The sequence below is a fragment of the Agrilus planipennis genome, unplaced genomic scaffold (assembly GCF_000699045.2).
Source record: "Agrilus planipennis isolate EAB-ADULT unplaced genomic scaffold, Apla_2.0 scaffold88, whole genome shotgun sequence".
Classification (NCBI taxonomy): domain Eukaryota; kingdom Metazoa; phylum Arthropoda; class Insecta; order Coleoptera; family Buprestidae; genus Agrilus; species Agrilus planipennis.
This window is the reverse complement of record NW_020438872.1, coordinates 873,958-894,995: the sequence shown is the minus strand read 5'-3', so window position 1 is coordinate 894,995 and position 21,038 is coordinate 873,958. Positions and strand designations below refer to the sequence as shown.

The 21,038-nt window shown below is 35.5% G+C and overlaps 1 protein-coding gene and 1 long non-coding RNA gene across 3 annotated transcripts in view; both read right to left on the bottom strand.

Annotated features, from left to right (window-relative positions):
- Positions 1 to 376: 376 nt before the first annotated feature.
- LOC108738195 (lachesin) overlaps positions 377 to 21,038 on the bottom strand; it is a 24,440-nt gene continuing 3,778 nt past the window's right edge. The window contains exons 3-8 of one of the 2 annotated variants that reach the window (XM_025978582.1): positions 10,349 to 10,488; positions 6,718 to 6,903; positions 4,507 to 4,828; positions 3,609 to 3,728; positions 2,807 to 2,977; positions 377 to 2,113 (exon numbers count right to left, since the gene is read on the bottom strand). In XM_025978582.1, coding sequence (XP_025834367.1) covers positions 1,872 to 2,113; positions 2,807 to 2,977; positions 3,609 to 3,728; positions 4,507 to 4,828; positions 6,718 to 6,903; positions 10,349 to 10,488 — 1,181 coding nt within the window. In that variant the 3' untranslated portion in view covers positions 377 to 1,871. The remainder of the gene's footprint in view (positions 2,114 to 2,806; positions 2,978 to 3,608; positions 3,729 to 4,506; positions 4,829 to 6,717; positions 6,904 to 10,348; positions 10,489 to 21,038) is intronic. The other variant, XM_025978583.1, reaches the window with a different exon arrangement.
- LOC108738202 lies at positions 7,315 to 10,340 on the bottom strand. The gene is made up of 2 exons (XR_001937951.1): positions 9,827 to 10,340; positions 7,315 to 9,641 (listed from the first exon to the last, which is right to left on the bottom strand). It is a non-coding gene; the product is annotated as an uncharacterized LOC108738202 (long non-coding RNA).

The following is a 21,038-nucleotide window of genomic DNA, read 5'->3' as shown; positions in this document are numbered from 1 at the left end:
GAATGCGGATAATGTTTATTAAATTCAAAAACAAGACTTCAGAAGTTTCTCAACCGTTGCTTTAGCGGAGTTTGTTAATAAGTAGATCGAAATCATAAAGAATTTAAAGCAGTAAAGGCTCCGCGAATTGCAATAGCTCGGAAGGCGCTTTATTAAACCCAGGATAAGTGGACAAAAATTAGTTTATACTGCACTTGCACTTGCCTACTCGAATAATACACGTTCTGTAATTACACGCCAAATAGATGCAGACGACGGGGTCACGTTCCGGTTTAACAATAATTAAAAATCTAATAAGTATATCGACTTATAAGTATATAAAATATATATATTTTTTTGTAGTTCTTAGGCTTTCACGGCCGGCGTCTATCGATGCTGTTTTCTTCCGGGCTTTTTGGCCGTGGTGACTCGGCAGGTGTTGAGTCGTAACTGATGGTCACTGAAGATGCCGTCTCAAAGAACGGCGAAACGTCTGGAAAAGCAAGATTCCACGGACCACGGCCAAAAAGCCCGAAAGAAAACACAGCATCGATATATATACATATACATATATTTGATTGCATGAAAATGTGACGGTATTTTAATACTTTGAGCAAAATTCCATTGTGTGTAATGAAAATGGACCGTGGAGATCATGAGTAAAGAGAACAGCGAACGAATTGAAGCAGAAGTATCAGCTAGAGATTTATTAGTACGTATATAAGTTGTGGAAGGAGTGGAAATGCTTCAATGGAAATAGCGAAGGGTTTGCAGACTAATATCACGTAAAATCCTTTAAATGTTTTACAGCTTTCTATCACGGCACGCGTGCAGAACCAGCCAGCGTATTTTCTCACACATATGTATATGCGAAAAACGGTTTATCAATGTCCGAATCATGGGATAGAGTAGACATAGCGGACGCAGGCAAGGAGGGGACGATTGGATAGATGGAGTAAATGTGGAATGGGATTGTGATGAACGGGTAGTTACACCAGACACTCGACAAGGAAAAATATCTTAGAATACATGGAACACCGTTTACAAATTCTTGTCGATAACTTAATTAAACGTAATATTTGAATAATAACTTCAATTTACGCCTGTAATCAAGTCATTATTTTCGAAGAAATTGTAAAAGTTTTGGAAAATTATTAAACTGAATAATAAAAATTACCTTCCTTCAAACATTTCTATTTGTTTAGTACCTACCTTAAATATTCGTAGCAATGTTTATCCTAACTGCTGCTCGCCCATAAAAATTCGGCAAAATTTGCTTTTAAAATTCGCAAACAAATTTGCTCGAGAAAAATTTGCAAGTCATACATATACAAAAAGCTGAATTAATCTTCTTCGGACTTACGATAAAGCGGTAATTTACAAGTACAAATAAGAAACGTTGTGACGATTTCAATTAATTATCAATAATTGTCACTTACCTGAGAAGTTATCGTGTGCCTATGCCTGCTCGCTGCTCAAAAAGATATACTAAATACTACAAAAAAGGCATTTGATAACAATAAAGGCTGATGTTTTTTTTTTTTTTATTATCGTTACAATAGAAAATAATTTATAAAAATTTTAATAGAGCCAACATGTTTGAGTAGTAACGTTAATTAAAATTCCAAAAATCAAAAAAAAATATATGACAGAACAATAAAAAAATAATGAAGGTAAAGGTAACGATAAATTATGATTATTTCAATTAATATATATGTACGTATATATATATATATATATATAGTGATGCCGATTTCTAATGCAACAACATCAAAGCCTATACATTAATTTATGTTACAGAGCCGTCTTCACTCCGAACACATTTGTTGAGTAGCGAAGCACAGGTAATTTGGCACATATCACTCCCATTTGTTCACATACACTAGATTTTGTCAGAGAAAGAAAAGCAGCAGAAACAGCTGACTGCACCAGAACATAGCAATTACCCCTAAACTTCCTTTTGGAGCCTCGTTACCCTCAGGCCGTATACTGCTGTCACTCGATTCCGTTAGCAAGCCCTGGAACCCATGGTTTATATGACTTTCAGACGACTCCCTTCCTTCAATATCATTCTCTGAGCTTTTCTCCATTACACTCATGTCCCCTGTCTCAACTTTATTGAATGCCTCCAACTCTGCAACACAATTCGCATGCCCGAGTCCCAAAATTAAAATACGAACAATATTAATACGGGGGTAGTTTAAAAAGTAAGTTTCAAGTTTCCCGATGCTTCGCTAACACCTGTGTTCGTTTGTGGTCAAGACGAATCAATTGAAATTTAACTGTTTGCACGGTGAAACGCACAAAGATTGTAAACATTTAAGTGGCAGTCTTTTGAACATCCACTATAATCGTCTGATCTAACTCCCAGTGACAACCACCTTCTCTCTAAATTGCAGGTAACTTTTGTGTCTCGAAAGATTATGTATAACAATAAAATTAAATCATCTGTAAATTTCAAATATCTTGTTTTTCTGTTTTGACTATTTTGGTAGTGTAATATGAGCGTTAAACTTGCTTTTTAAATGACTTACTATAACTCAGCTTAATATAAAAACGATAAAGCCAGTTCCAGAAACTTTTACAAATCTTACACTAGCTGAACTTGAAGCTTTTTGTTCAAGTTTACCATGTACAAGACAACTGTCATTGAAAAATTTATTTTGGACAAATTTTTTATAAAACACCATGGCCAATAAAAAAAGATATTCGTGAAGTTGTTCGGAAGAGGTTTAATTTAATTTAGGTCGCTGGAATTCCTACAGTACATCCGTCACCATTAAAGTTTGAAAGTAGTAAATCAGAAAGCAATTTTAGGAGAGCTTACCATAGAGACGTATGCTCCCTTCAGCATCTCCAATCGAATTCTTTGAAATGCATTTATAGCCTCCTAAGTCGGACTTTTGGAAACGGTGAATTACTAGCTTTATCTGCATGCTGTATGACGATACATTGATTTCAGACATCGAATATTTATCGTTTGAGATGATCATCTCTCCTGTGCGGAAATGAAAAAGGAACATTAAATTGACCACACCTTGGACAATTTCAAAAAATTACAACTCCGTAAATTTCGACGAGTTTCAGTTTTAATTCTACCTATATATAATTTCCGAATATTGTTAACTCCATTAGTTACAAATTTTAAAGAATTAAGTTCTAATGTCTGAAATAACTAATGGCTCCTATTACCCTACACATTTACTTTTTTTATTATAAATTTGATCTATATTATTTAATTGTACAAATAATATTAATAAAATCTTCCAAGAGCTCTAAAGTAGTTATATAGATTGAAAGAAGAATATTTTATTACAAATTTTTGTTAAGTAATTCCAATTACAACATTATCCCCAACACTCCGAATCATAAAAGTTTTTTTGTATATTTTGTATGTAATAATCTCCACACGAACTTACACAAAATGTGTATATGTGTATGAATATAAATCAATATTAATCAATAGGAAATATTGAATCAAGTAAAACAGCTAATGTTAGTAATCTGTTATCATAACAATCAGTTTTCCTTTCCGCGAAGCCCGTGAAATTGAAATAATTCATGGCTGCGTGCAATATCCGATCGAAGGGTGCTGAAACTATTAGGGGCTATAAATTATGCATACCTACCATTCTCCCTGGTCCAGTAGTTGATAGCTTTCGGTGAAGCTTCAACATGGCATTGAAGTGTTACATCTGTATTTGTTGGAGCGCCCACCAATTGATTTGGAACTTGAATAAGAGGATGAACTGGAAGAGAAAATATATCTACCAAACTTTTGTACACCTTTCAAGTGTAGTATATTTACCAATTAACAGCACAATTGTATTTTCATTCCGCAATTTATAGTTAATAATATTAAATAACAAAATTAACTTTGTTGCATCAGTTTATATATACAAAATGCCCAGTAATTACTATATATTACAAGGTAATTAATTAAAAACGAATTAAATGATAAACAAATTAATAGTTTACCAAGGAGTAATGTATAAATTGAAGTGTATGGTAAAATGATTGTGATAATCAACGAATAATATATTTGTGCAAAGTATACCTACTATTAATATTTCGAATGTGTCTTAACTATTCTGAAAAATTGGTATCAATTTCAGTGACAGATATTCGATGGTCGAGTCCATGACCAAGGAAGAAAGCGAAGTAGCGATAAAAGTTTGAAGCATGATCAAATTATTCAGAGTTCGCTTGGCGTACGGGGCTCTGATAAGGGCAAGTAGACCAAAATGATTGACTGACTTTGCCGTTTTAAAAAAGGGAAATTGAAATTGTTTTAAAAGTTACTTCACAATTTGGACTGGGCGGACTCGCTCGCTGTCTTACGCCAGGACAAAACCGATCCTTCACAGACGCAAATGAATAAAATTGGAAACGGAAACGAACATAGGTATATATTTATGTTGGCACCTATCACCTATCAGCGAATTGTTTTGCCCTGACGCTTTTCTGAAAGGAATTTAAAATAGTACGTCCTCGTTTTCATAAATAACAAAATCCTTTTTTGCTTACAATGTACATGAAGCATCATCCGTTTGCTCACTGTCGGAGGTACACCATTAGCTGCAATACAAAGGTACGCGCCCATTTCTGATCTTGTAACTTTTGTCAGAGTCAACACTTCACCTTCGACATAATAAAGCTTGGTTCTTCCATTGGGCCCTTCTCTGGCGATAATTTCTCCTCCATCTTCCCTTTTCCACGTAATACTCGGTTGAGGATGACCCCTTGCTTTGCACACCAACTTCGCCGATCCTCCTTCAGGAACCATCACATCGCCAGACGTTTCTTCATTTATAATATCAGGAGGAATTACCACCTCCAAAAATGCCGTCTGAAAAGAATACTTACGGCTTATTTACTTGTCGAAATTTATGTACCCATGTAGGAAATATCGGCGTTGACAATAGGCTCAAACCTGGACCAAACATTGGCTTTTAGATATTAGACCAAAGTTCTATCAATCTTCTAGTGCCAAGGTTCAGTACATAAAATTTCACCAAGTTTGGTCCAGTGCAGAGCAGCCAAGTACAAATTCCAAAGATAAATTTGTCAATACTGGACCAGAGTGCGGTAATCTTCAAGTGCCAAAGTTCGGTACGTTAACATTTCGCCAAGTTTGGTCCAATACTGGGCAACTAGGGATAAACTTATCAATACTGGACTAACGTACGTTCAATTTTCTAGTGCCAAGGTTCAGTACATTAATGTTTTACCAACTTTTGTTCAAAACATTAATGTTTAACCAACTTTGATTCAGTGCAGAACAACCAAGTATAAGTTTATCAGCATTGGACCAATGTTCGGCCAATCTTCAAGTGTCAATGTTCGGTACATTAACGTTACGCCAAGTTTGATTCAGTACTAGGAAGCTACGTATAGGCTTATCAATACTGGACCAATGTTCGGCCAATCTTCAATTGCCAACGTTCGGTACATTAACGTTTTGCCAAGTTTGATTAATGTTTCGCCAAGTTTGGTCAAGTGCAAGGCAGTCAAGTATAATAATCTTCAAGTTCCAACGTTCAGTACATTAATGGCTCGACAAGTTTGGTGCAATATTGAGCAGCCGAGTCTAGTTTGACAAAAATGGACCAATGTTCAGCCAATCTTCAGGTACCAAAGTTCGGAACCTTAGTGTTTTAGAGAATGTATTAAACATTGAAAACAAGTGTAATAAATGTTGTTCATTGGTAGTGGCATTGGCTGCCCAATCGTGAATCCAGCTTGCCTGGCAGACTTAGACCATACTTTGCAATGCTTGGTCCAATATTGGAAAATCTTGGACCATACTTGATGCTGTCATGACTTCCTACATGGGTAATTAAAAAACTAAAGATTTTTCAGGAAATGTATATTTCTCGTGGGTAAATAATCGACTTCTGAAATCGTTCACGTCTGAGTTACTTGGGGTTCAATTTTTCTTTTTGTAGTTATCTTCAATTACCTTCGAAAGAAGGCCAAGAAGTAGCGGTTGAAAAGTCAAGCAGCTGAAGTAATGAACCTACGGGCAGTTATTCGATGTCCGCAGGATTTCATAAGCGCCTTAAGTGTCGCAGATGGCAGAATTAAATAAATTTTTGCAGTAAAGAAATATCTTACGAATTTTATTAAAAAATCTAACTCGGTTTTGTGCGTTTAAAAAATAATTTGCAAACTTACTTAAAATAATTTATTTTCCTTAAAGTATAAAATAACCAAAATTGCATAAAATCTGAGCAAAATATTCCGTTCGCGTCTTCACAATTTCTATTGATTTTCCTTAAGAATACGTGTTTTTCATTCGTAAAATAAAATTTCCTTTAGGCGACTTCCTAATGCTTTTTTTATTTGGTTGTATACATTACGCTACCCATTCAACTGTAATTATTTACTCAATTTTATTCACAACACATAACACGATAAGAGATAGAAAGAAATTGTGTGTATAACAATTCAATTCAATATACACTACTGCAAACTTCATCTACATTGAGTTTTTCGATAGAATGAAAATGTATTTCAACCATTTTAAAAAATAACCAACGCTTTGTAGTATGTCCGCAGCTTATACAATTTTATTAAAGAACAAAAAGATAATGGTCTGGAGATGATGTCAAGTAACTATGCTGCAATTACATTTCTGAAAGAGTCCACCACCACAAAATCTGAAGAGGGTTTGAAGCTGTACATGTCTACTTTCTTATAATAATTCTGACTATGATAACATTGTCGATCACTTACCTGCATTTTCATTGGATCGGTATTAACTTGACACATGTACTGTCCTCTATCTTCTCGTTTAACATTCTTTATATTTAAAGTCCAAGTGTTATAATCATTATGTGTTACTGACAGACGTGCATTATTGGTTATGACATGTTCGTGGATCGCCAGAATTGCTTTTGTATCCGCTTTGATCCAAGCTACCTGTGCGATACATAAAAGTGAAACAAAACGATCGCAATCAATTGATAAAGGGAAATTATACTTCATTATAGGAAATATTAGAAAATGTAATTATTTATCTGCATCTAATGCATTTTTTTAATAAATGTTAACACAGTTTTATTCAATTTTGTTTTACAAATAAACATTAATCGGGGAATAAGAGAAATTTATAGAAAACTATAACACCATTTAATATTATATTATTTAGGAATCCGTGGGTGAAAAAGGTAATAAAATTTTAAAGAATAATGTCAATCTCAGCCCTCTTAAGAATAAAAAATTCATGCAATACGTTTTAGTACCATGCTTCCTACAAAATATAATCAAATTAAATAAAACACGGCTGACAAATTAAAATGAAAACATAATTGTCATAAACATGTTACTGAATTTATAAAACGTAGACCATTGATAGTTTTAAAATAATTAAAAATTTAGCTTCCACTTTTCTTTGTATTTACGTCAAAGCTAGAAAAGAAAACCCCAACTGTATCTACCAATATTTCGAGGATCAAGGACTACGACATAAAGGACCAGATTTGAACTTTCAACAATCTACGACCAACTAAAGGATTGCAATTACTATTTTTCTAACGATTTTCGTAAAGTAATCGAAGTATGCCATTGTACCTAGTGGCAAAATAAACAAAGGACTAACAGAAAGTACGAAGGATGTTTCTAAACATTGCATGTGCAAATAGGTAAAATGTACATATTATTGTGAACGTGGTGACATATTAAATTAACTAAATGATTGCAAAAGAAGTTCTGCTGATATAAAAAAATTGATATTAATAGAAAGCAAATGTCATCTTCCTTTCTAACGTTTCGTTCGACTGATCCTTATCAGATAATAACATTCATTTTATTCGAACAAATATGCAGCAGTTGAGAGATGTGATAAGAACTTTATGTCAAACACACTCGACTTATTATATGGAAATGTATTTCAATACGAATTTCCACTTCGGAAACTGGACCAAAAATAACCACCTCCTCAGTACCACGTCAGGTATACACATCCAATCTATAATCGATGTTATTAATTTAGTTATTTTTATTTTTCACAAATGTCAAAAATTATTTAAATTATTAGGTATCGTATGAAATGTAAAAGTGGCAGAAGTAATTAATTGATTCAGAAATAAAAAACGCGCCCGTAAATTTATTTTTTTGTGTTCGCGATGGACCCGAAATTAAAATTTGTATACTAGGTATCTTTTCTCATTTAAAATTTCCAGTTTAACAAAATATTATGTGCCTGTTTCTAACTTCCGTTTGGATCAAACTCAATTTTCATAATTCATATTCGGAATTTAAAAATTTTACTAGCCGAAATGTAACACTTCATATATATTTGCATTATGAAAACTGAATTATTATACCCCATAGATATACCTATGTTATTTCGTATTTTATTCTAATATTGTAAATAGTTAATTAAATAAAAAGGCAATGATTAAAATGAGTTATTTATGGTCATAGTTATCAATAAGTAATCAAATTCAGGTGTGTAGAGCCCTTGAAGTTTGCGTTTTCTTTTGTAATAGTTTATTTAGTGAGATTTTCGTTTGTAACGGTCGTATTTTGTGATGTAAATGTAAATTTTCGATTAATTTCACTATAACGTATACATGCGGTCAGTTTATTGTGTGAAACTGCATTTCGCCGCTGTTCACTCTCACCATTAACAATAAATTTAGCCAAACGTCCGTCCATATTCTATAAAACGCCTATCGGGTTAACTGATAATATGTAGCAATATTTTAGTATTATGCTGGGCGATGACGAAACAGAACGTGTGTTGTAATAGTTTGATGTAAATACTAGGTAAATGAAATATACCATGCGATACTAGCGGGTGTTAATTTTTGTTTATTATTACACGGGGTAAACAATTTCATCTGCAAATACGGATTAAACTAAACACGCATAAAAGTAGGCACTGTCTCATATCAAAGTAAACTTTATCACAATCGATAATGTACGTTTTGTTCCATTAAAACAAGCAATCGGACTGAAAAACTACATATAGGTGTATTGAGAGAGTAAAAATCGAGTTGTAATATAATTGAACCCGACTGAAAATTTAATAGGGCAGTCGAATCCGTATATAGAAGGGCATGTCCTATGATACCCTATTTCAGTCCTTTTACGCCATGCCTTATTAAGATTGATTAGGCCCTGATATGGATATCCTAATTCAATTTTCTGACGATATGCCACATTTAGCCTAATCTGACCTTGATGTTTATACTGAACCTGAATCCTTTTACCTCATACCTGATCTGGCCCTGATATGGATATACAACCTGAATCCCTTTTACACTATAGATACACTGTTAAGCCTGATCTAGCACTGATATGGATAATCAATTTCAATTCTTTTACAGTATACACTGTTAAGTCTGATCTGGCCCTGATAGTATACACTGTTAAGCCTAATCTGGCCCTGATATGGATAATCAACCTGAATCATTTTACGCCAAACATTGTTAAGCCTGATTTTTATCTCTGATATGGATGAACAACCTGAATCCTTTTACGGCATACACAATTAAGGCCGATGAGGTCCTGATGTGGATACCCTATCTGAATCCTTTTGTGACGCGTTATGCCCTATCAAGTTTGATCTAGCATTAATGTGGATATCCTGTTTTGGTTTTTATACAACCTGCCCTATTTAGCCTGATCTCACCCTGACATCGATAATCAACCTGAATCCTTTTACAGCATACACAATTAAGGCCGATGAGGTCCTGATGTGGATACCCTATCTGAATCCTTTTGTGACGCGTTATGCCCTATCAAGTTTGATCTAGCATTAATGTGGATATCCTGTTTTGGTTTTTATACAACCTGCCCTATTTAGCCTGATCTCACCCTGACATCGATAATCAACCTGAATCCTTTTACAATATAAACTGTTGAGTCAGATCTGGCCCTGATGCGGTAATCAACCTGAATCCTTTTACAGTACATACAATTAAGACTAATGATATCTGAATCCTTTTGTGACACGCCATGCCCTATTAAGACTGACGCGACCCTAATGTGGATACCCTATTTCTACTCATCAATGGTATGTCATATTTAGCCCGATCTGGCCCTGACATCGATACCTTATCTTAACCCTTTAGACAATCAACAACTCTTTTCCATATTCTTGTTCGAGGAAAATCGTTTAACCCTTGAAATGATTGTAAAAACACCCACCCATGAACCCTTACTCTTTACCATTGTTACCCTTTGCTGATAAACGGTGCAAATGAAGGTGCAAGAGGTGCAAGTAGTGCAAGTGCTCGGTGCAGAGAATGTGAACAGACTTAAAGTGCAGTCTGACTGTTGGCCATTAGTGCAACTGTCAAACTACTGAAGTCTGTTGTGCCTAAATTCCATTCCAAGTAATGAAAATTGTACACACCCGAGCAGTGGAGGACTCCCCACTCACCCTGTATCCACCCAAATTGTTGACGATGCAGGTAAACGTTGCGTCTCTCCCCTGAGGAATTGTCACATTTTCTAGCGGAAAAAGAAAGTCCGGCTCGAATCCTGATGCGGAACCTACAAATTAAGAAAACATTGTTAATTTTTGTATCAAACTCGGAAAGGTAAATACTACAAACGGCACAGTGAACGCCATCTGTAGCACGATGCTACATTTTAGGATTACGTATTCGTGCTACAGATGGCGTTCACTGTGCCGTTTGTAGTATTTTCTGAAACGCACTGTTAAGACAGCAGGTAAAAGTTGGTCTGTGTTCTGTCGGAGCTGCCTGCGACGCGCTGATGAGATCCAAACAGATCGAAATCGCGATCCGCGTCTGGCAGTTTGGACAGAATACAGACCACTTGGAATTATTTTATTTTATCGGAAAGGTAAGTTTTTAAAAAGTTGAAATAACTCCTATAAGTTGTTGGCAAGTTTTTCATCTACCTTACAATATATTAAACTTGAGTAACAGTTTAGCAGTTACACAATTTTGGTAAAAGAACAAAGGTGCCGTTGTCTGATTTCCAAACCCCACTGGAATATGTAAATGAAGGGCTTTATTAAGGCAATTATACATGCAGCTATCGTCTCTATTAGGGTTCTTATCTGCGGCAAGGAATAATCAATTAATTACCCCTGTTTACATACCGGTAACGTTATCAGTTAATCGCTGTATTCTGTATTGTCACATCTGACTAAAATTTATTTCTTTATCAGAATCAGCAAGTGAAAACTAAACCCTTATTTCAAAAAATGTTCGACGGTGCAACACCAAAAAGTCAATTTGCTAGAAAATATGAAAATGGAAAATAGTTCTCCAAATAACCAGACTTTGATAAAAATTCTAAACTCAAACGTAAAGTGAAAGAATTAAGATCCGTTTCGGTATAGGCTATTTTTAATTGGATTTAGTACAAGAACTAATGATTGTTGTTTTAATAAATAACAAGGCTTTAATTTTTGTTTACATTGCTTCCGTGGTTAGGTATTTTCGAAACGAAATTATTAATGGTGTTGAATTTGAATTACATAAGTATGAGAACGCGAAGGTATACATGCGAAGGAAGTGGAAGGAATGTAAAAAAAACGAACGAAAGAAAGTTGTGCCATCTCGAAGTTCAATATTGGTAGAAGATACGGAAGTAACTCGCTTCAAGGACAAACAGAAAATAAGCTGTTTCAAGAGTCAAAATGTTTGCATTACTAACACGATGCACACAACTAAATGTTTACTTATACTTTCGGTAATAGAAAAATTGAGCGAGTCTTGTTGTTGCAAGAATGGAGTGGGTTTCCAGACCTGCACAGTTTATCCCATCTCTCTAACACGATTATAACAACCACTTTTCGCCCTTGCTGCTCTACACGTGTCGACAAGCATCCACAAGTAACACTTCCCATTCCTACTATTTCGCACTTTCTCATTTGTTCACTTCTACCAAGAGCTTACACCCATATCACAAATTTCTAGTTAACGCTATATATAAACGGGAAGAGTACGTACATCTACAATTTTCCTGCTAATAAGTAGATCGCCGTCCAAAAAAATGGTAGAAATTCAGAAAACATTCACACCTTCTCTTTACCCTAATATCTTAGGCATAACTTTGTAGTTATCCTTGACTTATTATGAGTTGTGCATCTTTGTTAGCATATCATCGAGAGATACTTACGGTTGATATTATCCTTAAAATACAACGCGAAAGAAGATTCTTTTTGTACAAGAGGACATTATTTATCGTTTGGATTAACACAACGTGCTAGGTATTAGAAATAATTCGAATAATTTATGTAGTAGCACCCACCCTTAGCAGCTCTCTCATAAATTTTATTGCAGAGAAAAGTGGATCTTAAAATTGTTCAGGTATATAGTAGGGGCGGAAAGAAATTGTGACATGCAAATACCTAATTTTCCTCTAATAAAAAATTATAATACATACTTGCTGTCATGGTTAATCTTCTAAAGGTACTTTTATATGACCGTGTACGGATTAAATTCAAATTTTTAAAAAAATGAAAAGTTTTTCATAAAATTTTCTCGTAAAGTGAAATAAAATGCAGTTCATTGTTGGGTTCAAGTGAGGGGTAAACAACACCTGGAGACTTGGTGGAAGTAGTCTTGACATCTCCGAAAAGGATTTGTCTTGGAACATAAATCACTGCAGCTTTTGTCTGGAAATGCCCGAACTTCAGTTTTAAGTAAGTTTTGAATAAAATGCGTTCCTCAAGAAACTTTTGCAGGTTTTCGACTACCACCATGATAGAACCATATTTATACCTATTAAGAACACAAATCTCTCACAAATTAAATTAATTCTATACACAAAAGTTCGTCGACATATGACTTTCTAAGTCTTTACTCCTAACACAATGTCCCAAACCACTTTAATAACTTTAAAAATGTCCCCACAAGTAAATTTGTAGACACAATGTTTGATGTACATTATTTCTATATTAGTGTTTGTATTTATTTCGATTTTGTTATGTACTCGCTTCTTCTAAAAGTATATCGGAAGCAGACGTAATCGAACTCGGAGTTGCAGTTCCTTACTTACAGAACGTCAAATTCAGTTATTGCAGACGTAAACCAAATAACCATTAAAACATACATCGATATTCTCTCTAACTTTTACTACTTTGGTTTGTGCATTGAAAAAAATGAGAACAAAATTTGCTTTAAACAGAATTTTCCACTAGACCACGCGCTAATGTACTTCGAAAAGGCAGTTGATTTAACTAATATTGTCGTTTCACAAGCACTCAATTATTTTGAAACAGTTTACAAGTGGTGTAACGCCGACGATCAAAAATCAGAAAGAGGTACATAAAAAGTAACAAAAACGTACGAAATTTTTCGTTAAACGAAAGATAATAAAGCTAAAAATCCATCTAATAGTACATAATAACTCTCCTAAAGCTTTCATCATCATCATAAGGTCGTCAGTCCTAAGACTGGTTGGACACGCACCTCCACACATTCCTATCCTAAGCTAATCTTCGCATTTCCTTAAAACTAAAACAACCCACATCCTTAACTATTTGCGAACAGTAATCTAATCTGGGTCTACTTCTACCCCTCCTAACTCCCGTTTCTGCCCCTAATGTCTCTGAAAATGATTCTATGTAAAGAATTAATTCAAAGCTTTATTCTGAAAGAAACGACGAATAGAGAAATGGTTTTCTGATTTGCATTTTAATTTGTTTATTTGTGTTTGCTGCGGTGGTTTGTTGAATGAATAAAAACAAATTTTTTTCTTTGAAAAAGTTTTCCGTTCCATTGCTCCTAGTTGGCATCTTAGTCTGTTGCTAAAGACGGAAAAGTTTTGTTTCAGTTTGTTAAGTTTGACGTTAAGCTTGCTTCTTCTTGTCACTTTCAAGCTGTCTTGTGGAGGTTCACATCTGTTGTTAAGAACCTTACTAAGCCTGGTTACATTTATTATGCTTTTCTGTTCAATATTTATACGTACGTACATAAGCATCGTAATGGCATCTCTCAAACCGGCTGACAACAAAATTACCAACTGATTGTGAAAAGTTTCATAAGATCTTACTTAGGTGTTTCCCGGACATTTCCGCAGTTAAAACTAAAAAGACAAGTAAGTATTCTGTTCAAAACTGATTACGTGAAGTTTTTACAATAGATAGTACTTATCTGAAGAATTTTATGCGTTTTGTGGTCTTATATAGTCATCATCATCATCATAAGGTCATCAGTCCTTAGACTGGTTGGACACGTACCTCCACTCTTTCCTATCCTGAGCTAAACTTCGCATTTTCCTAAAACTAGAACCGCCCACATCCTTAATTATTTGCGAAGAGTAATCTAATCTAGGTCTACCTCTACCCCTCCTAACTCCTGTTTCTGCCTCTAATATGTCTCTGACTAGACCTTCATGCCTGACAAGGTGTCCTACCAACCTATCTCGCCTATTTTTTATTGACTTCCATAGAGTCCTCTGTTCTCCTATTCTTTCCAATACCTCCTCATTTCTAACCTTTTCTACCCACGATATCCTCATCATCCGCCTATAACACCACATTTCGAACGCTTCTAACCTTTTCTTTTCCGCCGCTCCCACTGTCCATGTTTCGCACCCGTACAATGTCGTGCTCCAAACATACACCTTTAACAACCTTTTTCGAATTTCCAAATTAACCGTTCGCGAGCATAGAAGTGACTTCTTTTTATTAAAGGCGACACGACCCTGCGCTATCCTCTGTTTTATATCCCTACTACTCCTTCCATCCTGACTTATCTGACTTCCTAGGTATCTAAAATCAGCCACTTCTTCTAATTTTTCGTCTCCTATCTTTATATTCGCTCTTTCCCGACTTTTTCTTCCCTTGCATATCAGTATTTTAGAAAGCTATCTCTAACTCCTTGCTATATGCTAATACTGCTATATCATCTTTAAATCTAAGCATACTAATCTTTTGCCCTTGCACGTCTATCCCTACAGTTGTACTGCCTTTAATGATGTTGATGGCGTCTTCGATGTATATAGATTAAAAAGTAGCGGTGACAGTGTGCATCCCTGCCTGACTCCCTTCCTAATATTTACTTCTCTACGTTGCATCCCCAGCTCTATAGGTAACTCTTATAGAGTGCATGAAGTTATTTCTTATTATGTATTATATTTTTGAGACTATGTTGTGTGATTATGACATTGCTAACGACGACTATAAGATATTAGGGTTACATTTAGCTGGTGAAATAATCTTTTCAGAGCATTAATCTAGAACGACGGGATTTTAGTTAATTTTCTTGCGGCCACTGCTACATACTAAACTCGTGTTGCACGCCTCGATATACTACACGAGAAGAAGCCTCGGGATAAATGGCAAAGATTATGTTTTTTTGCGAAGAGTTTCTTATTAGAACTAACGATATTAGACCAAAGCCCTTGCGTGATAAATGACTACCCTAGCAATTTTACTGTGATTTTTCCACGTCAACAACTCGTGTTGCTCCGCACTGGAAACGAATGCTAACTCAAACATTATTTACTTCATTCTTTCAATTGTATCTCTTATTAATGATTTTACACCAACATAATGCAAAAGGAACCGACGAGTTTTTTGAGAACAACCTCTTGTCTCTTTTAATTTGGGTACTTAACCCTTTCACATCCTGAAGAGACTCCTGTCCTACATCATCATCATAAGGTCGTCAGTCCTACGACTGGTTTGACACGCACCTTCACTCTTTCCTATCTTCACCTAATCTAACAACCCATATCCTTAACTATCTACCTCTACCCCTTATAATTCCCGTTTCTGTCTCTAATTAGCCTTTCATGTCCTATTTCTTATTGACTCCCATAGAGTCCTCCGTTCTCCTATTCTTTCTAACCTTTTCTATTCACAGTATCCTCATCATTCGCCTGTAAAACTATGTTTCGCACCCGTACAGCGCCGCGCTGCAAACATACACCTTTAACAATCTTTTTTGGATTTCTAAATTAACCGTTCGCGAGCATACAAGTAACTTTTTTTTATTGAAGGCGACTCAACCCTGCGCTATCCTCTGCTTTATATCCCTAGTACTCCTTCCGTCCTAACTTATCTGACTTCGTAGATACCTAAAATCAGTCGCTTCTTTTAATTTTTCATCTCCTATCTTTGTATTGTCTCTTTCCCTACATATGGTAAACAAAAAATTAAATAGAAGCAAGAAATAAAGTACCCAAATACTTATATCAAAAGTTGGCATAAAAAAAAAATAATTTTCATAGTTTACTAACGAAACGTATGTGATGTAATGTAACGTTTTATACACGTAGCGTCGCGTCAGGTCGCGTCGGCAAGTAGTCATTCAAACATACATCGTTTAACACGTTCGCCTATCGGTGAAGTACATTGTTACAACGAAGTTGCTTCCTGCACCCGGAAGTGGAAAGTATAATCTTATATTTATAACCTACTTACTCTTACAGGTGTAGCTGGTCTTAAGAATTAAATTTACAGTGAAACGACCAAAAACGTCTACAGGTGTTTTCTCTTCTATCTGTAATGATTTCGGTCCCAACATTATTTGTTTGTAAAAAATAAATAATCTATTTCCACAGAAGTATTTGGAAAAAAACAACAAAATACACTTGACTAATTTAAGCGAAAAATAATGTGTTCGTTGAACATTGTGTGAACGAGAAATACGTAAGAAGCGACTGATGCCTTTCAGCAAGGACTTGATGGACACAACTTAAAAAGTACCATGTGTAATTTTTTACTTTTTAAGTTGAAATTGCAGGGCGCTAGGTTTTAATATCGCCAGCTACTAATATTTACTGTTAGCTGTTTCTTTTTCATTGGATTCACTATAATTTTAGGTTTTGTGATTTGAACATTTTCCATTATAAGCATTGGAAATCAACGATGCAGTATAACAGTTTAGACAAATTGGCTGAGTATCTAATCTATTCCAATTCGTTCCGCAATTGTTCAAAGGATTTTATATATACAGCAACAGATCGGGGAACGCTTATGGGTTAGTTCCAGATTCGAAAAGTAGATGCAATCGGAGTGTAGATCTAGGAGTTGTTAGTGATGTCGGTGAAGTGAGGAATATGGTTGAAGTGGAAGGAAGTGGAACATGGTTGTTACAACGAACTGTGGCAATGCGAGTGCCGATAGCGACGGCTATAATCGACTAGCCGTTGGAAGGTGTTTTTCTGTAACCACGAGATTTGCACGATCCCCGGTGACAAGGAAAGTTGGAGATCTGTGCCGGGCAATAACAGTCGATCGTATGTTTCCCCTGGGCTTTAGCGGACGTCTCTCCGACCAGTCGAATAGAAATGCTATGCTCTTCTACTACGTATAGGTACTATATGTTACGCTGGCTTAAAGGGAATCTCGAAAAAATGCGTCGGTCTTAGAAATTGCTACAGCTGTATTATAATCCCAAAGGACCCGTCCAACTTTTGCATCAAGCCCAGTTCTGCCAGCGTTCAGGGTCATAGTAGCCGCACTTTTCGTATTGGGGCATTTATCAAGCAAGTTCGGACAAAATTGCCGGTCAAGTGTGGCCTGTCGTAGTCGATACGTCATCACGACAATCACACCCCAAGCGCCAATCATTCTCACCGTTCGAAATTGAAAAAGCGCGAGTCACGTCGGCAATAAACCGGGGGCCTTCCGACCGTCCATCGCGACGACGGCGTCGGTCGATCTGTACGATGTTCTGCGTCACATCGTGCACTTTGTTCGATCACCCCGATCTCCCTCTCATGTAACACTACACAAGTAAGTTACATATGTTACATTGCCAAACACACATACCCGAACCTACCAACATTTATTGCAACGTGTTCGCTTACGTCCTCGACGAGAAAACACGATTGAATATGGACGAACAGACATCGAACAAACTATAAATAAAATACACCCAAATCCTGTTCGCTCCATATTGTCTTACATCCTAAACCTTTTGTCTAAATTAATCAATTTTAGATTGCAAACTGGAACTGACGACAAGATACAGTATAAAATTCCGCAAATCGAACTAAAAATCTAAAACATCCCGACTAGAATTTAGAAGCAGGTTAGCTAGATATATATATATATATATATATATATATATATGAGGACTTAATAAGGCTGTCCAGTTTAAGGAATTCCCGGGGGGGTGACGATTGAATAAAGATATCCGAAAAAATAATATATTTGTCAGGTCCAAATCAGGATGTCCATAGTCTATCCTATCAAAGTAAAAAATTGATGAAATCAAATTTTCCACGCTAGGATCTTATCAGGATTAGATCATCTCAGGCTTTACAGGGTAAATATAATTAAATTTTGATCAGGATTGAGTGTGGATAAACTTAATTGTCCAAAATTTAAATATCATCTGATGACTATCCAAGAGAAAATTGATTTTCCTTCTTGTTAAATGTCAATTACAATTTTATCAGCTTTTTATACGTCAGAAAAATTTTATCAATAAATCTATGGTTTTCTTAAAACTGGCCTATTTTAATAATAAATTTGCAATATTATTTTAAAACTGGCCTATTTTAATAATAAATTTTCAATCAGGTTTCGATAGGGTTCTTTGAATTTCCCTATTACGCCCTAATTTTTATTTCCTTATCAGGTCCTTCTTAAAATAGAAGTGCAACAGTCCTACCCTTATCCACATAAGGTAGTCCTTGTCAGGACCTTGTATGAATCGAAGTTATACCCTGTCAGGTCCCCGATCATATTTTCTAGTTTCGGAAATTCATATTCAATTTCGATATTGGAGATTTTAAGCATTACCTACCAATTTTTTTCACAGGGAATACCCTGTACTAATCAGGATAAAAAAAAATTCGACGGTGTACCGTACTGACTACACTCACTTTTGTTATTGGTGCCAAAAAATACTCTCCAATTTTGTTATCTTTTCGTTTTCGAATGCCCTTTAGAGCCGTTCGTATAATACTTTGCCCTATAATTGGAAAAACATGGGCAAAATAAGCTAACATTTACACTCCAATGCGTCAAGCTCGAACCATTGCAAAATTAAATGTTCCCATTAAAAACCAAATTCAAATTATTAAAATTTAAAAACGAGAAGACCTACTAGAACATGCAGGCATAACACGTACCTATACAAATTCAGTAACCGATAGAACCTTTAATTTATTTTTTTTGAAAATCCGTTTTCAAAGTTTAATTACCTACCCAAAATAAGTATCTATATGAAATACATTATTTTTCTTACACCCCGATTATTGGTGAATATCTTCCAGCATTAATAAAAACCGATGAAGAATCAAAATCCTGAGTGTAAAACGGCATAAGAAAAAAATTAATTTCACTCGGAACAATTTCTGAAATTATTGTGGTGAGCCAGCACCTGCCTTTAATTTCTTGGCTCTGGAAAAAGATCATTTGAACGTCGCCATTAATGGACGAAATGTAGTGGCTTGAGAACTCAATATCTTGTCCATAAGGCGATAGCAGTAGCAAAAAACTAGGTAAGGACATAAAAGTTACAGTTGGTAGCAAATGGGACAGAGGAGTAGAGCACACGATGTATCAATTTCTTCGTCGAGTTACAACTGCAAAAAAGAGTATATCTGGAAAATTCTGCGACCGATTGGATTATAAGGATATCGAAATTGCTACGCGTGAATAGACCGAGTTATTACACTTCTTATTTCTCTGATGGCTTTTGCCATTTACCAATTCTTTTCTTGGCGCAATATTTTATGATTTAGATGGTCCAGAGCCAAATAAATGTATTCTGTTCCACCCCTGAGATACATTTTCAGCTTATCCGCCTTTCACAATGAAAGATAACATTGTTTTTACAGGGTAATTGGCTCAAAATTTAAAACCAAACACTAAATTACTGAAGCACGAATAAGTAAATTCCTTTTAAACACTTCCGCAGGAATTTTACGTTTCCGATACAGGCTCGGCTTTAGAAGATCCCCTTTGAAATTGTACCACCTACAATAACTAATTTACTTGGCGAGAAATTAGTTCATTAGCTTTCCTTAAGTAAATGTCAAAACGGAACAAAACAAATCACTTTGGATTCCTGGAACTTTATGAGATTAGCCTTTCACTTTGTATACCATTAAAATATTTCAATTTTATGATCTTAAATACCCAAAAATAAACATAAACATAAATATACCCACACCCACTCTGCACAAGGCAAGCTTAATATAAAGACCTCTTATCAATTACCTGTTTTAGTATAACATAATGTTGTAATATTTGCGATGATGTATGGGCACGTTTTCGAACGAAATGAAAAAAGTATTAGGCAAACAATAAAAGGATAATCGTTCCGAGCAGTGTGGTGACATATCATTTATAATACTCACGATAAACCAAATCAGTCAAAGAAATGACCTCTAACCTTTAATAAGGTAAAACACAATGTATCCACTTCATATACAGATAAAGAACACAATGATCAAATTCGCCGTCCTGTTGGTTATCAGAATACCGCAAAATATTTACGGAAACCTTAGCTATTAACAGAGGAAAATAGAAACGCAGAGGGTAATAGATACAGAGAGAAAGAGATTAATTGGGGGTAAATATTAAAAATGCGGTTTACAGGGAGAATGTCCGTGATGCCGTTTGCAAATGCAGATTTAGTGGCTGGTCCCGTCGAGTCCAGAAACAGCTACATGCACTACTCGCTTCCAATAATAATAAGGGCAGCAGTTAAGGACTTGTCGTTTTCACATGACAAGTACAGGCGCCGATTTGCATGTACAATATCATCATGACGCGGCCAACTACGACGGACGCCAAACGGCAACAGTAACAATCGCCATTATTATCCTTTAACGGTAATCAACCTAAAGCGTCGCTACATTATAATATTAAACAATTATAAAAACCGACAGGAATTTTCACACCATCTTCATTTATTTGCAAGGGATTGTACCAGAAATTTACTAATTCTAATCAGTACGAATAAATATTTATAGTTGTATTCTACTGATTGGTATGACCTCTGTTCTCCTATTCTTTCCAATACCTCCTCATTTCTAACCTTTTCTACCCACGATATCCTCATCATCCGCCTATAACACCACATTTCGAACGCTTCTAACCTTTTCTTTTCCGCCGCTCCCACTGTCCATGTTTCGCACCCGTACAACGCCGT